Source organism: Pseudophryne corroboree, chromosome 2 (assembly GCF_028390025.1).
Source record: "Pseudophryne corroboree isolate aPseCor3 chromosome 2, aPseCor3.hap2, whole genome shotgun sequence".
NCBI classification, from domain to species: Eukaryota; Metazoa; Chordata; class Amphibia; order Anura; family Myobatrachidae; genus Pseudophryne; species Pseudophryne corroboree.
In genome coordinates, this window is record NC_086445.1 from 931,627,778 (window position 1) to 931,646,840 (window position 19,063).

A 19,063-nucleotide genomic window follows, 5' to 3' on the forward strand; every position below is an offset into this window, starting at 1 on the left:
GACGTTTGGGCTACATAAACGCGTAGTGCGCGTACCACATCCAAAGTAGCTGAAGTTCCTGAACCTACTGATAACCATAGAACTACGATTGGTTGATTGATGTGAAAAGATGATACTACCTTTGGTAGGAAAGCGGGATTCGTCCGAAGTTCCGCTCTATCACCATGAAACACCCGATACGGTGGCTTTCATGACAAGGCACCCAATTTTGAAACACGCCTTGCTGAAGCTAAGGCTAGCAGAAAAACTGTTTTCCAAGTGGAAATCTTAGCATCCACTTGTTGTAAGGGTTCAAAATATGAAGACTGTAAAAAAAATCTAAAACCAGATTCAAGTCCCAAGGCGCTGTAGGTGGTATAAATGGAGGTTGTACTCTGAGGACACCTTGCAGGAAGGTGTGTACGGTCGGCAAAAGAGCCAAACGCCTTTGAAAGTAAATTGACAAGGCAGAGACCTGCACCTTTAGTGTAGATAAACCGTAGTCCTCCATCTAACCCCGTCTGTAAAAATAGCAAAAGACGGGATAACTTGAAAGATGATATCGGAAACTTCCGAACTTCACACCCACCTATATAGGCACGCCAATTTATGTGATAATGAGCTGCCGTAACTGGCTTCCTAGCACGTAACATGGTTGGTATAACAGATTCTGGAATACCCTCTCGTCTTAAGAGGGCGGTTTCAATCGCCACCCCGTCAAATGCAGCCGCGCTAAATCAGTGTTAAGGAACGGACCCGGTTATAGCAGGTCCGAACGTAGCAGGAGTGACAAAGGATAGTCAGCGAGTAGACCGCAGAGATCTGTGAACCATGCTCTCCGAGGCCAATGAGACGCCACTAGTATGACTGTCGTGGACTCTCTTCTGATCCGTTTTAGCAACCGAGGAAGCATCGGAAATGGTGGATAAAGATACACAAGGCTGTACGGCCACACGATCGTGAGAGCATCCACTGCCACTGCCTTTGGATCTCTTGTTCTGGACACATACTGGGGTGTTTGATGTTATTGGCGAGATACCATTAGATCCTCCTGTGGGTAACCCCACCACTGGAGCAACGTCTGGAACACCTCTGGATTAAATGGCTATTCCCCTGGATGAAAGTCCTGACGGCTGAGATAATCCGCCTCCCAGTTGTTTACTCCTGGAATGAACACTGCTGACAATATCACCTGGTGATGCTCGGGCCAACTGAGGATGCGATCCACTTCCCACATGGCCATGCGGCTTAGAGTTCCTTCTTATTTGTTGATCTATGCAACTGCTGTCGCGTTGTCTGACTGAACCTGGACAGTCTGAGACCGGAGCATGTGCACTGCTTGTCGCAGCGCATTGTAAATTGCCCTGAGTTCCAGGATATTTATTGAAAGTAATCTTTCTCGGTCTGACCAGAGACCCTGAAGCTGACAATTTTGGATCACTGCTCCCCCCACCTCTGAGACTCGCGTCTGTCGTCAGGATTATCCAATTCCAGACGATGAACCTTTTTTCAATGGTGAGATTGTGTACTTGGAGCTACCAGAGTAGTGATACTCTGACCCTTGGAGACAACCGCACCCTCTGTTGAATTTGTAGATGCGAGCCTGACCACTGTGCGAGAACATCCAGTTGAAAAGGACGCGAGTGAAAACTTCCGACCAGGAGTGTTTCGAAAACGCCACCACCTCTCCTAACAGTCGAATGCTCCAATTCACCGAAACTGTCCGTGGTTTGAGCACTAACTGTACCCGATGACGAATACTTTGTGCTTTCTGTTCTGGCAGATCCACCGTATCCAGAATCATTCCTAGGAATTGAAGTCTGTGAGATTGAATCAGGCTTGATTTCTTGAAGTTGACAATCCAACTGTGCTGAACTAGTACATTGTACGTCAGTAAGGCATGTTTGAAGGAGTATCTGTTGAGACGGAGCTTTGATGAGCAAATCGTCTAAGTACGGAACTATCATCACTCTCAGGGATATGAGATGAACTATCATCACAGACATCACGTTTGTGAATACCCGAGGTGCTGACGAGAGGCTAAACGGCAGTGCCTGAAATTGATAATGGTTTTGTTGTACTGCAAACCTTAAGTCCTTGATGTGTAAGTACACTTATTTGAGATCCAGCTAAATCATGAATTCCTGTGGCTCTAAACCTGCTATCACTGACGGCAGATATTCCATCTTGAATGTGTAGTCAGTGACGTACTAATTGAGCCCCCTTTTGGTTCAATATCGGTCTGACAGAGCCATCCGGCTTTGGTACTACAAAAAGACAGGAATAACCCTGACCCTGTTGGTGAACTGGAACCGGAATCAAACTGCTTAATCTACGAGAGATTGAATTGCGGTCTGCAGAACCGCCGTTTTGTTTCCTGACAGAGGCAGACCTGTCTTGAAAAATCGCATTGGTAAAAGACAATTGAACTCTATTTGTAATCTTTGACCACCAAATTGCGGAACCACCCATCTGTTCTCCGAATCCACGCCAAGTGTAACGTCTGAAGGCGTGCTCCCACAACTGAAGAACTGAGATGGGCTGGAAGCTCGTCATGCCACTGGCTCTTCGGTGGTCTTCGCGTCCTGACGACGGTTAGTGGTTTGTTGAACACCACGTCCTCTATCACACCAAGTTGTGGCACGATGTGCACTTTGGCAGCATTCCTGTCATGCGGCTGGGCCCATAAGAAGCTCACGTTATAGTTCTAGCTGATAACCTCTGTGAATGGATTGTCTGCTAGTAGGCCAAGAATGAATGTGTCCAATGAAGGACCAGATAACATAACTCCAGTATAAGGCAATGCTTGAATTCCTTGTTTGGACTCTGCCTCGGATTAGAGCTGCCATACTCAACTCTGCCGAATTCCCAAAGATGATTGGCTAGCAGTATATTTGCAGAAAGACCGTAATGTAGGTCTTTATGGATTATGCAATTACCGCCGTGGTAATTTAAGTGCAACTAAAGCAGGTGTAAGCAACATCCTGCGGCTACATATATGCATTTTAACTTTAGCTGGACTCTAACACGGGTATGACCGTTTACTAATACAAGGGATTAGCCCTGTAGGCCACAGGGACCTCAGTATTTTGACAAGTTGTTTAGCTTACGCTGCTACACTTTAAGCGTTGTTGCAGCTGGGACTGGAATGGTTTACCTTTGTTGTAATACGTTGACACTGAAAAATCCCTTTTCTATTGATGTCAATCTGTGTGAAAAGGTAGGTAGACAGAAATTGTCTTGGCACAGTAAAGCATTTATGCGTTTCGTGATTAAAGAAAAACATAGTCATCCGTAGCCCTTAAACTTCAGTTTGTGACCGATTCTATCGTTTAGGCAATATCGGGCATTGTGTGGCCTCTCAGACTGTCTGAGTTAGATCTAGCTGGGCCATGGTCTGTACGTGAAACGGACAACTGACAGTAAAGCAGCCATTACATATGCCCTCATCGGTCAAGGAGGATCCGGCAGGGGTCCTTATTGGACACATATTGACACAGATTTGGAAACCCCACTGCTTGTAAACATTATTACAGTTAATGCAGACAAGCATGATACACAAGTTCTCTAAATAAATAAATCATCAGTGTGTGTATAAGCTAGAAATACACGTCACACTGGTGCAAAGTACATGTGCTGCCCTGAACGTCCTAGTAACACCCCTGCCCCCTCCAGAGGCCATGTGTAGTAGGACCAACACCAAATGCCTGAAGAACCAGGAAGTCATTGTTAAAATGGCATGTCACCATGTGGGTTTTTTTTTTTTTTTTTTAATGCGCTTACTATGATATAGGCTTAATATCCTGTGTCCCCTATGTAGACAGGAACTACCACGAGCACTCCCTGGTTGTTTCTACGAAATGTCCCCATCCACCGCTCATTGTACTTACATGCGTGTAGTCCCGCTGCGTAGGAAGCCCCTAACTGTTTGAGGTGCCGGCCGCATAGACGCGTGGCAGCTGGAGCTTGCACTGGCAGCGTTATGTGGAGCGGTGCCGGGCATCGCTCCCCAGGCAGCGGAGGTGCTGCAATACATCCGGCAAGTTGGTGGTAGGGTCTGTGGAGAGGTGTTGGGCGCAGGCCGGCGGCACCGTTCCCCAGGCATTGGAGGTGCTGTGTGGCCGTTCAGACTCTGTGGAGCGGGGCCGGGCGCAGGCCGGCGGCACCGCTTCCCAGGCATTGGAGGCGCAGCAAGTGGGCGGCAGGGTCTGTGGAGCCGTTCCCCAGGCATCGGAGGCCGGAGGAGCAGCAAGTAATTGCGCCCATGCTGCAGCTGTAGTACAGTCTCTCTGTACCGGTGCGGCAGCCCTCATGCTCCCACCTGTAACTGGACCATAGAGCGGTACATAAGTTACAATACTCTGGTATGTAGCTCTTTCCATGCGCCATTCACGCTGGTCAGGAAAATCTAGACTGATGGGGCTTCTCAGCAAGCTCCGTTCCTGCAGTCTGAGCCCAGCTTCTACGCTGGTTCAGGGAAATGTAGGCTGACAGGGCTGCAGTCACATCATGGAGGCTGACGGGGCTTCTTTATAAGCTCCGACCTCCTCCGTGCAGCCAGTTTACACTGCTGAAGGTCTATGGCGGGGCTTCTCCACATAAGCACCGACAAGCCTTGTGCTGTAGCAGCACACACACAATCCCGGACCCAAGCTTCTTTAGTAAGATGGGAAGGGACCTGTGTCAAGAAAAAATAAAAATACAATTTTTTCATAAAAAATTAAGGCTGGAGATCTCTCTCCAACGTATGCTATCCCGGCGAGACACAAACACTGAGGTACTATGGGAGTATGGAGGAGGGAGTAGAGTTACTAATTTAATATTTAAATGTGTCTATCCCTGCTAAAGCACCGTCCATATCCCAAGAGTACTCCAGTGACCCCTAGTGGATGAAAAAGAAACAGTATATACAAAAACACACACACATAATAATTGAACCCTGAGTTCAATAATATGTAGTGCTCGTATTGACCTCAAAATATTTAACAATTACGTGGTGGTAATCTCATATCATACGGCCCACATTTTTAATCAATGGAACACACATCAAAGAACAGAACATACATTTAAAACTGCATTCTCGTGCAGAAAGAAAAAAGAATACTTAGTAACATTCATTTGTATCAAAGCATAACTGATATTTTGACATTTAGGTTTCCAAAGACACATTTTAAATGTTACATTTTAGCCTGGAGGCAATCCATTTATAAATAGAAAGTCAAACAGCGCACAGAATATTAAATAATAATCTTATCTATGTATAATAAAGAAAATTTTATCTCATGCTTACTAATGCACCATAAAAATTCTCACACAATTTAAAAAAATTCAGTACATTATTTTATCAGCAAGAATACCGCAGGGAGGATATTTATTCTGTAAAGGTAGTGATTTTCATACCCCTCATTGTACCCCCTAGGCTGTTTGGTATCAAGTGTAATTATCCAAAACGTTTCTTGCTTCATCAAGAGCTTATCCCTATTGCCACCCAGAGGGGGAACATATTCAATACCCGTAAATTTTAACCCCTCATGGTTACTATTGTGGTATTGCTTAAAATGAAGTGAGACACTGTGATTCATAAACCCATGCTTGATGTTTCTAAGATGTTCTAATAATCTAATTTTCAATACCCGCTTAGTTTTTCCCATGTATTTAAGCCCACAAGGGCATATTAAAAGATAAATGATGTGTGGAATTACAATTAATGTAACTTTTGATATTATTATTATTACTACCTTTAATACCCCCCTCAAAAGTCTTGGTTTTAACCCAGAATGGACACATCTTACATGACCCACACTGCAAAAAACCTTTCAGGACTTGCAAAAATCCTTTTCCTTTGGTATGCTTAGTTTGCACCTCAAGTCTACTTTTTGACATAATAGATTTAATGGTTTTAGCCTTTTTAAAATGACGTCTAGTTGATCTGAAACATGATTGGCCTGAACTGGATCCATCTTAATAATATGCCAGTTCTTTCTTAATATGTCTTTAACAACCTTTTCTGAAGTGTTATACTGAGTCACAAATGGGCAAAACCATTTGGTTTGCTGTTCTATATCTGATCTAACTTTCTTATCGTATTCTAAAAGATCTGATCTATTCCTATTTCTAGCTTTAGACATGGAGTTTCTTACTAGTTGTGGTGGATACCCCTGTTCAATAAATCTACTGAAGTATACTTCAGATTGCTTGTCAAACACATCCATACTGGAACTGTACTGTAACAGGGGGTTAAATGAGGGGTATAAAATCACTCCCTTTATAGAATAAATATATTCTCTGCAGTATTCTTGCTGATAAAATAATGTTCTGCATTTTTTAAAATTGTGTGAATTTTTGTGGCGCATTAGTAAGTATGAGATCTCATCTATGTATATAAAGAAAAATTTTTTTATTTTATTTTTCATATTCTGTGCGCTGTTTGCCTTTCTATTTAAATGTATTACCTCCAGGCTAAATGTAACCGCATTTAAAATGTGTCTTTGGAAACCTAATGTTAAAATATCTGTTATGCTTTGATACAAATGAATGTTACTAAGTATTCATTTTTTTTTCCTTGCTGCATGAGAATGCAGTTTTAAATGTATATTCTGTTCTTTGATGTGTTATCCATTGATTATAAATGTGGGCTGTATGTTATGAGATTACCACCACGCAATTGTTAAATATTTTGATGTCAATCCGAATGCTGCATATTATTGAACCCAGGGTTCAATTATTATGTGTGTATTGTTTTTGTATATACTGTTTTTTGTATTTGCAAACCTGACTGTTGTTGAGACCTGATTAGTGTCACTCTGTATAAATTATTATTTCCAGCATCAGCCTAGCCAGCCTCCTGATGAAGTCTGATGAAACCGGTCGGGGCGTGGCTTGGCTGACACGATCTTCACCAGGTGATCCACCTGTTTCCAGCAGCTCCGGGTCCCGGCGCGCTGTCGTTCTGTGGGAGCGTTGGTGCGGTGTGCATGTCCCGGCATATGGGGGAGCAGCTTGCCTTGGATACACTGTCTGGTGAAGTAATATGCCATGTGGTATTGAGCCCACAGTGTTCTTATAATTGGTACGAGCAATGTCCTATACCTGGTTTTAAAGTGATTTATATTAGTTCATTAAACGTTTTTCATGCACGATATAGCACCCTCTCATTCATTTTATTATACAGATTCATTATTCCCGAGGATTCAGGGACAAAGGAGGAGCAGCTGATCAATTTATACCTAGACTGACCATTTGTGTTTCATGGAACTGTGGAACAGATTTATTAAACTTGGTGAAGTGATAAAGTGGAAAGTGATAAAGGACCAGATAATCAGATCCTAAATGCCATGTTACAGGCTGGGTTTGAAAAATGACAGGTAGGAGCTGACTGGCTGGTACTTTATCACCTTCCACTTTATTACTTCACCGAGCTTAATAAATCTGCCCCTGATTTGACAAAGGAGTTTCTTTGTATATAAAAAAAGACTGTCTTTTTATTCAGCACACATCAGGTGCTGTTTGGTAATTTTAGCGCATGGGGTATGTTTGTTTTATTTGAGAGAGATTTTATGTACACTACTCAAAAAAATAAAGGGAACACTAAAATAACACATCCTAGATCTGAATGAATGAAATATTCTTATTAAATACTTTGTTCTTTACATAGTTGAATGTGCTGACAACAAAATCACACAAACATTATCAATGGAAATAAAATTTATTAACCCATGGAAGTCTGGATTTGGAGTCACCCTCAAAATTAAAGTGGAAAACACACTACAGGCTGATCCAACTTTGATGTAATGTCCTTAAAACAAGTCAGAACGAGGCTCAGCAGTGTGTGTGGCCTCCTCGTGCCTATATATATATATATATATATATATATATATATATATATATATATATATATATTATTTGACTTGCCACAAGGGCATGCAGTGGCTAAGAGGGTGTAGCCCTTGTGACAGTGTGAAGAACGCCCGTAGGGTGCAATGAATCACCTGTAATTAATAAAGATAGAGATCTATTAATTATAGGTGATTAATTGCACCCTTCGGCGATCTTCACACTGTCGTAAGGGGCTACGCCCTCTTAGCCATTGCATGCACATGTGGCATGCAATATTTGTATTATATGGCGTATTACCTCCAATCATTATTTCTCTTACGTCCTAGAGGATGCTGGGGACTCCAAAAGAACCATGGGGTATAGACGGGATCCGCAGGAGCTTGGGCACACTAAAGACTTTTACTGGTTGTGAACTGGCTCCTCCCTCTATGCCCCTCCCCCAGACCTCAGTTAGACTTTGTGCCCAGGAGTGACTGGACACACACTAGGGGAGCTCTACTGAATTTCTCTAGAAAGACATTTGTTAGGTTTTTTATTTTCAGGGAGACCTGCTGGCTACAGGCTCCCTGCATCGTGGGACTGAGGGGTGAGAAGTCAGACCTACTTCTTCTTAGTTAAAGGCTCTGCTTCTTAGGCTACTGGGCACCATTATCTCCAGAGGGTTCGATCACTTGGTTCGCCTAGCTGCTTGTTCCCGGAGCCGCGCCGTCACCCCCCTCACAGAAGACAGAAGCCGGTGAGTATTAGAAGAACCGAAGACTTTAGACGGCAGAAGACTTCAGTAACGGAGGTACAGTGCAGCGGTAGCGCTGCGCTCCATGCTCCCACACACATCACCAACGGCACTCACAGGGTGCAGGGCGCTGGGGGGGGGGGGGAAGCGCCCTGGGCAGCAGTTACTGAGGTCATTGGGGCTGGCAAAAGGCATATTCGGTGCCCGGGCACCGTATATAATACTCCCGCCAGGATAAATGTTTCAAATTTGAGCGGGACTGAAGCGTGCCGGGAAGGGGCGGGGCTTAGCCGCACAGCTCACCAGCGTTACTTTCTTCTCTCCACAGCCGCTGCAGAGACGCTGGCCCGGGCCTCCAAACTCGTCACAAGTAAAAGGGAGCAAAATGGGGGGAGGGGGGGGGGCACAGATAATTTGGTGCTTTTCTTATTACAACGCTACTGACATATATTGTTGTGTGGTATATGGGCGCTGGGGTGTGAACTGGCATACTCCCTCTGTGTTTCTCTCCAGGCTTCCCTGTAGGCTGTCCCCTTTATTGGCCAGTGTGGAGGTGTCGGTACTGCGTGTCCACATGTCTGAGGCTGAGTGTTCCTCCCCGGAGTAAGTTACCGGGGGCGCGGGAAAAGAGATGGTAATGGCTCTGCCGGCACAGCCGACTGCATGCCGACACGGACTCTGATTCCGATGTCGATTTTCATGAAGCTACGTTACACCCAAGGGTAGTTAAGAGTATTCAGTACATGATTGTGGCTATTAAAGATGTTTTACGTATGGTCTTATGAACTCTGCAATGGACGGGCAAGTTGTGTCTCAGGGATACAAACTGGAATTCGAGGTGACGCCCCCTCACCGTTACCTAAAATCGGCCTTGCCAGCTTCCCCCATGGAAAGGGAGGTAGTGCTGGCAGCAATTCACAAGTTATACCTCCAGCAGGTGGTTGTAAAGGTTCCTCTCCTTCAACAGGGAAGGGGTTACTATTCCACTATGTTTGTAGTACCGAAACCGGACGGTTCGGTCCGACCCATCTTGAATTTAAAATCCCTGAACATTTATCTGAAGAAATTCAAGTTCAAAATGGAATCGCTCAGAGCGGTCATTGCAAGCCTGGAAGAGGGGGATTTTATGGTGTCTCTGGACATCAAGGATGCTTACTTGCATGTCCCCATTTATCCACCTCATCAGGAGTACCTCAGATTTGTGGTACAGGACTGTCATTACCAATTCCAGACGTTGCCGTTTGGGCTCTCCACGGCACTGAGAATATTTACCAAGGTAATGGCAGAAATGATGGTGCTCCTGAGAAAGCTAGGAGTCACAATTATCCCATACTTGGACGATCTCCTCATAAAGGCGAGGTCCAGAGAGCAGTTGCTGATCAGCGTAGCACACTCTCAGGAAGGGTTGCAACAGCACAGCTGGATTCTGAATATCCCAAAATCGCAGCTGATTCCTACGACGCGTCTGCCCTTTCTGGGCATGATTCTGGACACAGACCAGAAGAAGGTGTTTCTCCCGGCGGTGAAGGCTCAGGAGCTCGTGACTCTAGTCAGAGACCTCTTAAAACCGAAACAGGTGTCGGTGCATCACTGCACGCGAGTCCTGGGAAAGATGGTGGCATCATACAAAGCCATTCCCTTAGGCAGGTTCCATGCGAGGATCTTTCAGTGGGATCTGTTGGACAAGTGGTCCGGATCGCATCTTCAGATGCATCGGCTGATCACCCTGTCCCCCAGGGCCAGGGTGTCTCTTCTGTGGCGGCTGCAGAGTGCTCACCTTCTCGAGGGCCGCAGGTTCGGCATACAGGACTGGGTCCTTGTGACCATGGATGCGAGCCTCCGAGGATGGGGGGCAGTCACTCAGGGAAGAAACTTCCAAGGGTTGTGGTCAAGTCAGGAGGCTTGTCTACACATAAATATCCTGGAACTAAGGGCCATATACAACGCCCTGAGTCAAGCGGAGCCTCTGCTTCGCAACCAACCGGTGCTGATTCAGTCAGACAACGGCACCGTAGTGGCTCATGCAAACCGCCAGGGCGGCACAAGAAGCAGAGTGGCGATGGCGGAAGCCACCAGGATTCTTCGTTGGGCGGAGAATCACGTGCAAGCACTGTCAGCAGTGTTCATTCCGGGAGTGGACAACTGGGAAGCAGACTTCCTCAGCAGGCACGACCTCCACCCGGGAGAGTGGGGACTTCATCAAGAAATCTTCACGCAGATTGCAAGTCGGTGGGAACTGCCACAGGTGGACATGATGGCGTCCCGCCTCAACAAAAAGCTAAAAAGGTATTGCGCCAGGTCAAGGGACCCGCAGGCGATAGCTGTGGACGCACTGGTAACACCGTGGGTGTTCCAGTCGGTCTGTGTTTCCTCCTCTTCCTCTCATACCCAAGGTACTGAGAATCGTAAGGAAAAGAAGAGTGAAAACAATACTCATTGTTCCGGATTGGCCAAGAAGGACTTGGTACTCGGAACTGCAAGAAATGCTCACAGAGGAACCATGGCCTCTGCCTCTCAGACAGGACCTGTTGCAGTCTGTTCCAAGACTTACCGCGGCTGCGTTTGACGGCATGGCGGTTGAACGCCGAATCCTAGCAGAAAAGGGCATTCCGGATGAAGTTATTCCTACGCTGATAAAGGCTAGGAAGGACGTGACAGCAAAGCATTATCACCGTATATGGCGAAAATATGTTGCTTGGTGTGAGGCCAGGAAGGCCCCTATAGAGGAATTCCAGCTGGGTCGATTCCTGCACTTCCTACAGTCAGGTGTGACTATGGGCCTAAAATTAGGGTCCATAAAGGTCCAGATTTCGGCCCTATCCATCTTCTTTCAAAAAGATCTGGCTTCACTGCCTGAGGTTCAGACGTTTGTTAAGGGAGTGCTGCATATTCAGCCCCTTTTGTGCCACCAGTGGCACCTTGGGATCTTAACGTGGTGTTGGATTTCCTGAAATCCCACTGGTTTGAGCCACATAAGACCGTGGAACTAAAGTATCTCACGTGGAAAGTGGTCATGCTGTTGGCTTTAGCTTCAGCTAGGCGTGTGTCAGAATTGGCGGCTTTGTCATGTAAAAGCCCCTATCTGGTTTTCCATATGGACAGGGCAAAATTGCGGACTCGTCCGCAGTTTCTGCCAAAGATGGTATCATATTTTCATTTGAACCAACCTATTGTGGTGCCTGCGGCTACTCGTGACTTGGAGGACTCCAAGTTGCTGGATGTAGTCCGGGCTTTGAAGATTTATGTAACCAGAACGGCTGGAGTCAGGAAGACTGACTCGCTGTTTATCCTGTATGCATCCAACAAGCTGGGTGCTCCTGCTTCAAAGCAAACTATTGCTCGCTGGATCTGTAACACGATTCAGCAGGCTCATTCTGCGGCGGGATTGCCGCAGCCGAAATCAGTGAAAGCCCATTCCACAAGGAAAGTGGGCTCTTCTTGGGCGGCTGCCCGAGGGATCTTGGCATTACAGCTTTGCCGAGCTGCTACTTGGTCGGGTTCAAACACTTTTGCAAAATTCTACAGGTTTGATACCCTGGCTGAGGAGGACCTTGTGTTTGCCCATTCGGTGCTGCAGAGTCATCCGCACTCTCCCGCCCGTTTGGGAGCTTTGGTATAATCCCCATGGTCCTTACAGAGTCCCCAGCATCCACTAGGACGTTAGAGAAAATAAGAATTTACTCACCGGTAATTCTATTTCTCGTAGTCCATAATGGATGCTGGGCGCCCGTCCCAAGTGCGGACTTTCTGCAATACGTGTATATAGTTATTGCTTAACAAAGGGTTATGGTTATGTAGCATCGGTTGAGTGATGCTCAGTTGTTGTTCATACTGTTAACTGGGTAAGTTTATCACAAGTTATACGGTGTGATTGGTGTGGCTGGTATGAGTCTTACCCTGGATTCCAAAATCCTTTCCTTGTAATGTCAGCTCTTCCGGGCACAGTTTCCTTAACGGAGGTCTTAAGGAGGGGCATAGAGGGAGGAGCCAGTGCACACCAGATAGTACTGAATCTCTCTTTTAGAGTGCCCAGTCTCCTGCGGAGCCCGTCTATTCCCCATGGTCCTTACGGAGTCCCCAGCATCCACTATGGACTACGAGAAATAGAATTACTGGTGAGTAAATTCTTATTTATCCCCCCCCCCCCCCCCCCATGCAGCAGTGTTCAGTTAGAGGACAGAAAATGGGATATGGGAATTCTTAATTTATTATTTTTTTTATCACGCACCCCTGGAGCAAGTCCAATTTTTCTCCTAAAATCATTACTTTTAGGAAAAAACACTGGGACTTGGTCTAGTACCCTGGTGGCACTCCCCCTGACTACGAATTAAGCAATTGGAAGTTTCCAATTAGCTTAATTAGTCTGTAATTACTCACCTTCCAAAGTGGTATTTTTTTCCTCCAGCGTTGGAATCTGGACTCCTCCTGCAGCTGTGTGTCTGTGAGAGATTTCCCCCAACCTCCCGAGGGTGGCACTAGCTGGGAGAGCTACATCTCCCAGCAGCCCATCCGAAGAAGTGTCTATTTCAAAAGCATCGGGATCCGGACTCCTGCAACACTGCTGAGTGTAGGTAGGTGTAGGTCTGTTTCTAAGGGAGGGTAATTTAAACAATTTGAGGCTGTGTCAGTGCTCATCCTCTGCTGTTTCCACCCTGGATACTGTGTGTGAGTGTGTATAGTAGCATGGCCACTAAGGCAGTTTCTAAGGGCTCTCAAAAACTTTTTTCCTGCAGGCAGTGTAAAGAAAAATTTACACAGGCTCACAGGGAGGGGGCTTTACTCTGAAGCATGTGAGGCAGAGGAACTGACTCCTGCACAATTACAGGAGCCTTCTCCTGCCTGGATGATTCACTTTCCACAGTTATGGGCGACCTTTCATCTGAGCTAGCTAATGCCTGCAAAGACAGGGAAATGTTGCGCAGACAGCTCGACATGGCTGAACCAGCCTGGGCCCAGACTGTGGCTCGGTCTATGGACACCTTGGTACAGGTGGTCAGTTTTTCCTCTACTACGCACGTACCTCCTCCTAAGAGGAGATTCATGCCCGCAATTATGCAGTCTGAGGGTTCGGGGTATCCTGATTCAGAACTGGAAGGAGGAGAACTCCTTTATGGATCTGATACTGATCCCCTGCCGGAAGAATCTCTTAACGACGACAACTCACAAGGCATCGATGCCCTGAAGGGCGGTCAAGCAGACCTTGGATATTAAGGATCCGGAGAATCCCGCAACTACCTTACTGTTTGCGAAGTCTACTAAAAACACTATTACTTTTCCAGTAGCACCTGGAAGATGCCTGAATGAAAATTTCAGATTTCCAGATGACTTAAAGTTTTATATACTTTCCAGGAGGAGTCCGGGGCCAGATGGGTAAATCCACATCCTATCGACACTTCGGCTTCACATCTCTCCAATTAGACTACGCTTCCTGTCCCAGGGGCTTCATCCTTGAAGGAGGCGCTTGACCGTCACTCTGACTACCTTAAAGTCAATTTATACTATGGCAAGTGTTATAATTCGTCCAGCCCTGGTAGGATTATGGGTTAACAAAGCCGTAGAAAGCTGGGATAAACTCAGTCAAAGTTTGGAAGAAAACCATCCTCGTTCGGAACTTAGAACATTCGCCGAACATATAAGAGAATCGATGGTCTACCTGAGGGAGGCCTCCAGAGACGCAAGTCTCCTCAGCTCAAGAATTTCTGCATCAGCAGTGGCGGCACATTGTACCATGTGGCTTTTGTCATGGGATGCGGAGTCCAAAAAAGCTGTGGAATGCTTACCGTTTTTGGGAGACATCCTCTTCGGACCAGAACTTGACAAATGACTCCATCCCCTCGCAAACCCTTTGCTGGACTGTCCTTTCGAGGTTCCTCAATGTTCAGAGGTAAGCAGAGAGGTGCTTTTGCGGCTTCCAGAGGTCAGAGAAGCAGAAGGGTGTCAACCTCATCCTTCCATCCTCGGGAACCTAAACCAGCCGACAAACCAGTGGCATGATGGGCTACCAGCCCACCTGGTGGATCCTGGGGTGGGTGCATGTCTTTTGGACTTTAAAGATCTGTTTGATGACTTGCAAGGACACTTGGGTCCAGAACATCGTGACCCGGGGGTTACAAAATGGACTTTGCTTTTCATCCTCCTGCTTGGTTCTTCACAACCGGACTTCGGCAGTTACCTGACAAAAGATTAGTCTTACAGGTGGCCATAGGAAAACTGCTGACCTCCAGTGTTATCCAACCCGTGCCCATTTCGGAACGCGGCCAAGGCTATTTTTTTTTTTCAAATCTTTTTGTTGTCCTCAAGCCAGACTGATGAGTTCGTCCCATCCTCAACTTGAAGTCCTTCAACCAGTATCTTCTTTACAGTAAATTCAAAATGGAGCCCATAATTGCTTGCGTAGAAGCACAGGAATTCCTGGTGTCGCTGGATATAAAAGACGCGTACTTGCATGTCCCGATCTGGCTGCTGCATCAGGCTTTTCTGCGGTTCGCAGTGCAGGAAGACCAATACCAATTCAGGCCCTTCCATTCGGCTTGTCTTCTGTGCCCAGAGTCTTCACCAAGATCATGGTGGTCATGGACGGAGAACTTCGGGTGCAGGGATTATGGTCATCCCATACTTGGATGACCTTCTCTTAAAGGCTCCTTTTCTGGAGCAGCTTCTCCACGATGTTCATCAGGCCTATGAGTTCTTACTGCATCATGGTTGGATTATAAACTTCAAAAAGTCACAATTAACCCTGTCACAACGCCTCTTGTTCCTGGGCCTGATCTTGAACACTACTCAACAGAACGTGTATCTACCTCAGGAAAAGATACTCCATTCAACAGCTGGTGAGACAGGTACTCTGGCCTTGTAATGTGTCTGTTCACCTGTCTATCCACCTCCTGGGGAAAATGGTAGCCTCCTTCGAGGCCCTACACTTTGGCCGGTTCCATGCCAGGACTTTCCAGCTGGACCTGTTGTCCCAGTGGACATGCTGTCACCTACACATGCCTTGACTGGTATGCCTGTCATCCAAGACAACTGTCTCTCCAATGGTGGCTACAGTCCAGCCATCTTCAGCTGAGCTGTCTATTCAGAATCCTGGATTGGACCCTGCTAACGACTGATGCCAGCCTCAGGGGCTGGGGAGCAGTGGTCCTGGACCGCCAGTATTGGGGGCGATGGACTCGCCAGGAAGCGCAGCTCTTGATCATTGTCCTGGAACTTCAAGTAGTTTCAAACGCCTTAAGACAGGTGGATTCCCTTCTTAGAGGAAGGACGATCCGAGTTCAATCGGACAATGCCACAGCGGTGGCGTACATAAATTGCTAGGGAGGAACAAGAAGTCGGATGGCCTGAGAGGTCTGCCACATTCTTCTTTCGGCAGAAAAATGCACGTTTGGACTGTCGGCTGTCTTCATTCCCAGCATCGAAAACTGGGAAGCAGATTACCTCAGTCGCCAAGCTTCGCCCGTCTGTTTTCCACCAAATCACACTGAGGTGGGGCCTGCCTGAAATCGATTTGATGGCATCCAGGCTCAACAAGAAACTTCCACTGTATTGTTCCAGGTCAAGAGATCCAGCGGCGACAGTTGTGGATGCGCTGTCTATATTCCCTGGGGTTTCCGAATGGTGTATCTGTTTCCACCCCTACCACTTCTGCCGAGGGTCCTCAAATGCATAAAGAGAGAGGACGTCTCGGTGACTCTCATTGCTCCAGACTGGCCTCGCAGAGCATGGTATTCGGATCTGCAAATGCTTCTTGCGGACGAGCTGCTTTCGAGAAGCAAGGACCATTCGTCTTCCAAAATTTATAACAGCTTAATTTAATGACGTGGCTGTTAAAACCACACTGTTAAGGAGATGTGGCATCCCGCGTGCAGTCATTCCAACTATGCTGCGAGCCAGGAAACCGGTAACTTCTGCGCATTACCATTGCATCTGGTAGTCCTGTGTATCCTGGTGCGAATCCCATCCATTACCTACTACAGTGTTCAGCTTGTCCCGTCTCTTACGCCTTCTCCAAGCAGGTCTGTCGGTGGGTCTGCAGCTGGGCTCCCTTAAGGTCCAGATTTGGCCTTGATGGGTTTTTTTTCCCATTGCCGATTGGCTCTTCTCCCAGACATTCAGACCTTTTTTACAGGGGTCCTGCGGCTACAGCTGCCGTGTGTCGCACCGACGGAACCTTGGGATTTGTCCCTTGGTCTCTTCTTCCTACAGTCGGAGATATTTGAAGTGTTAGAATCTGTGGAGCTCTGTTTTCTTACCTGAAAGATGGTCTTGCTAGCATTTGCAAGACTGGTTTTGGACCTCAGCACCCAGTCTTGCAAGTCGCCATACTTGATATTCCACGAGGACAGAGCGGAACTGCGAACTCGTCTGGACCTTTTACCAAAAGTTGTGTCCGCTTTCCACATCAATCAGCCCATTGTGGTTCCAGCATTGTCAGGAGACTCTGGTTCCCTGGATGTGGTGCACATCTATGTGGACTGAACGGCATGTTTCCGCAAGACTGATGTACTCTTTGTCTTGTATGACGCATCTAAACTGGGTTGGCCTGCTTCCAGACGGTCCTTAGCTTGTTGGATATGGCTGACTATACATCCGGTGTATTTGGCTGCTTCGCAGCGGCCTCCTTCATCAATTTCTGCTCATTCTACTTGTTCGGTGGGCCCTTCCTGGGCAGCTGTCTGTGGGATCTCCCTTGCCCAAATGTGCCAGGCATCCACTTGGTTTGCCTCGCACACATTCATTCTGTTTTACAGGTTCGACACTTATGCAGCTTCTGCATCTCAATTTGGTTGCGTGGTGTTACGAGGGTCTCGGCACTCTAGGGTAGATTTGGAATGTCCCATTCGTGAGAGAGAACTCCAGTGTCCCCTATAGTCTGGAGGAGAAAACAGGAATTTGGTACTTACCGATAATTCCATTTCTCTGAGGCCATAGGGGACACTGGACGCCCGCCCAGATCTGCTTTCCTGTTACGGTATGTCTGTGTCTGGGCGGCTGAGTAAGGTGCTTCCCTCTTCGGATCATTTTTTCTGTCTTCGCCTGCTTCCTTCCTCTCGGGAGATTGCCTGGTCTCAAACTCCTCTCGAGCACCTTTCCAAGACTGGAGTCTGGGAAGGGGGGGGGGGGGAATAGAGGAGGAGGAGCCTGCTCCTAACTGTCACCACCTATTTCCCATTCATGAGCGAGGACTTCAGTGCCCCCTATGGCCTCGGAGAAATGGAATTATCAGTAAGTACCAAATTCCTGTTTACGTTTACTCTTCCTATTACATGTCTCTATATTGTAGTTGTGTTGCCCATAAGATATGGGACACTCGCCATTTATTTTATTTTTATTTTATTTTTTTTCTACTCACTTTTTTTCTTCTTTTTTTAGATAATTCCTGACCCAGCTGGAAAACTGAAGTATTTCCATAAGCAACACTAACCTTTTTGTAATGGCTAAACGTGCATGGAGTAGTACTTGTAAAAACTGGTTGATACACATTAAAATTCTATGAATTTTGATACTACATCTTGTACAATTTGTTTTTTTTCTGTTTTGCGTGTTTTCTTTGTGTTTTCCTGGACATGTGTAAAATTTTGACTGGTATCTAGAATTTCTAAAATGAGAGTTCAGTATGCGGAGAGGTAGATACTGCAATTGTGTAATGGAGTGACGCTGTACATTTGTGGGATTTTGAATGGAGTTATGGGGGGGGGGGGTGTAATGAAAACATGGTCCCCAAGGCACCCCAACAGTCAGGTTTTAAGTTTATCCATGCTTGGCCACTAGTTACTTAGCACCTCATTCAAATTGATTTAATTATCTGTGCTGAGCCATGGATATACCTAAAAGCTGGACCATTGGGGTTTCTTGAGGATCGCGTTTTGAGAACTAAACACAACTTGTGGAAGGATTTGAGCATGAAGGGCTAACTAATCCAGTCAAATGCTTTTTCTGCATCCAGCGAAAGCAAGTGGGTGGCAGTTTTCTCGGAAATAATGCAGTGACAAAGATTCACTTGTTTGGTATTATCCCGTCTCCCCAGCGCATAGCCGATTTGATCATTGTCTACAATCTGGAACAGTAGCAAGTTTGGATGGGTCACAAGCGACATCGGCCTATAAATCTTTGTTGGTATTCCTTTTTTTTTCCCACTAGAATTGTGGCCTTTGAAAATGCAAAAGTGCAGACCGTTAAGGATTAAGTAGTATTGTCAGACTGCTGTAAAGCTATCATCGCACAGAGCTTTGATATATTTCATATTTTTAATGACAGCCATTTTATTTTTCTCTGAAATGCCTTCAGTTAGCTTACCCCAACAGGGGTTAGTAACACTGATATAAACTACCTTATTTGGTGAGGTTGAATTCAAGTAGGTGAGTTACCTCATTTTTCATAAAATGTAAAGAAATTTCCACCTGATGTGTTTGGACTCATCTGCTTTATTTTTTTAGTTGAATAAACTCTCAATATCCTTTTGACACTCCCATCTTCCAGACGTGTGATAGTGTTATGTACAGTATGTGGTTTTCTACT

At 46.2% G+C, this 19,063-nt stretch overlaps 1 protein-coding gene across 2 annotated transcripts in view; it reads left to right on the forward strand.

Annotated features, from left to right (window-relative positions):
- The window catches only part of PRDX4 (peroxiredoxin 4), a 92,048-nt gene extending 73,995 nt beyond the window's left edge, over window positions 1–18,053 (forward strand). For both annotated transcript variants that reach the window (XM_063956234.1, XM_063956233.1), the window contains one exon: window positions 17,918–18,053. In XM_063956234.1, coding sequence (XP_063812304.1) covers window positions 17,918–17,921 — 4 coding nt within the window. In that variant the 3' untranslated portion in view covers window positions 17,922–18,053. The remainder of the gene's footprint in view (window positions 1–17,917) is intronic.
- Window positions 18,054–19,063: the final 1,010 nt, after the last annotated feature.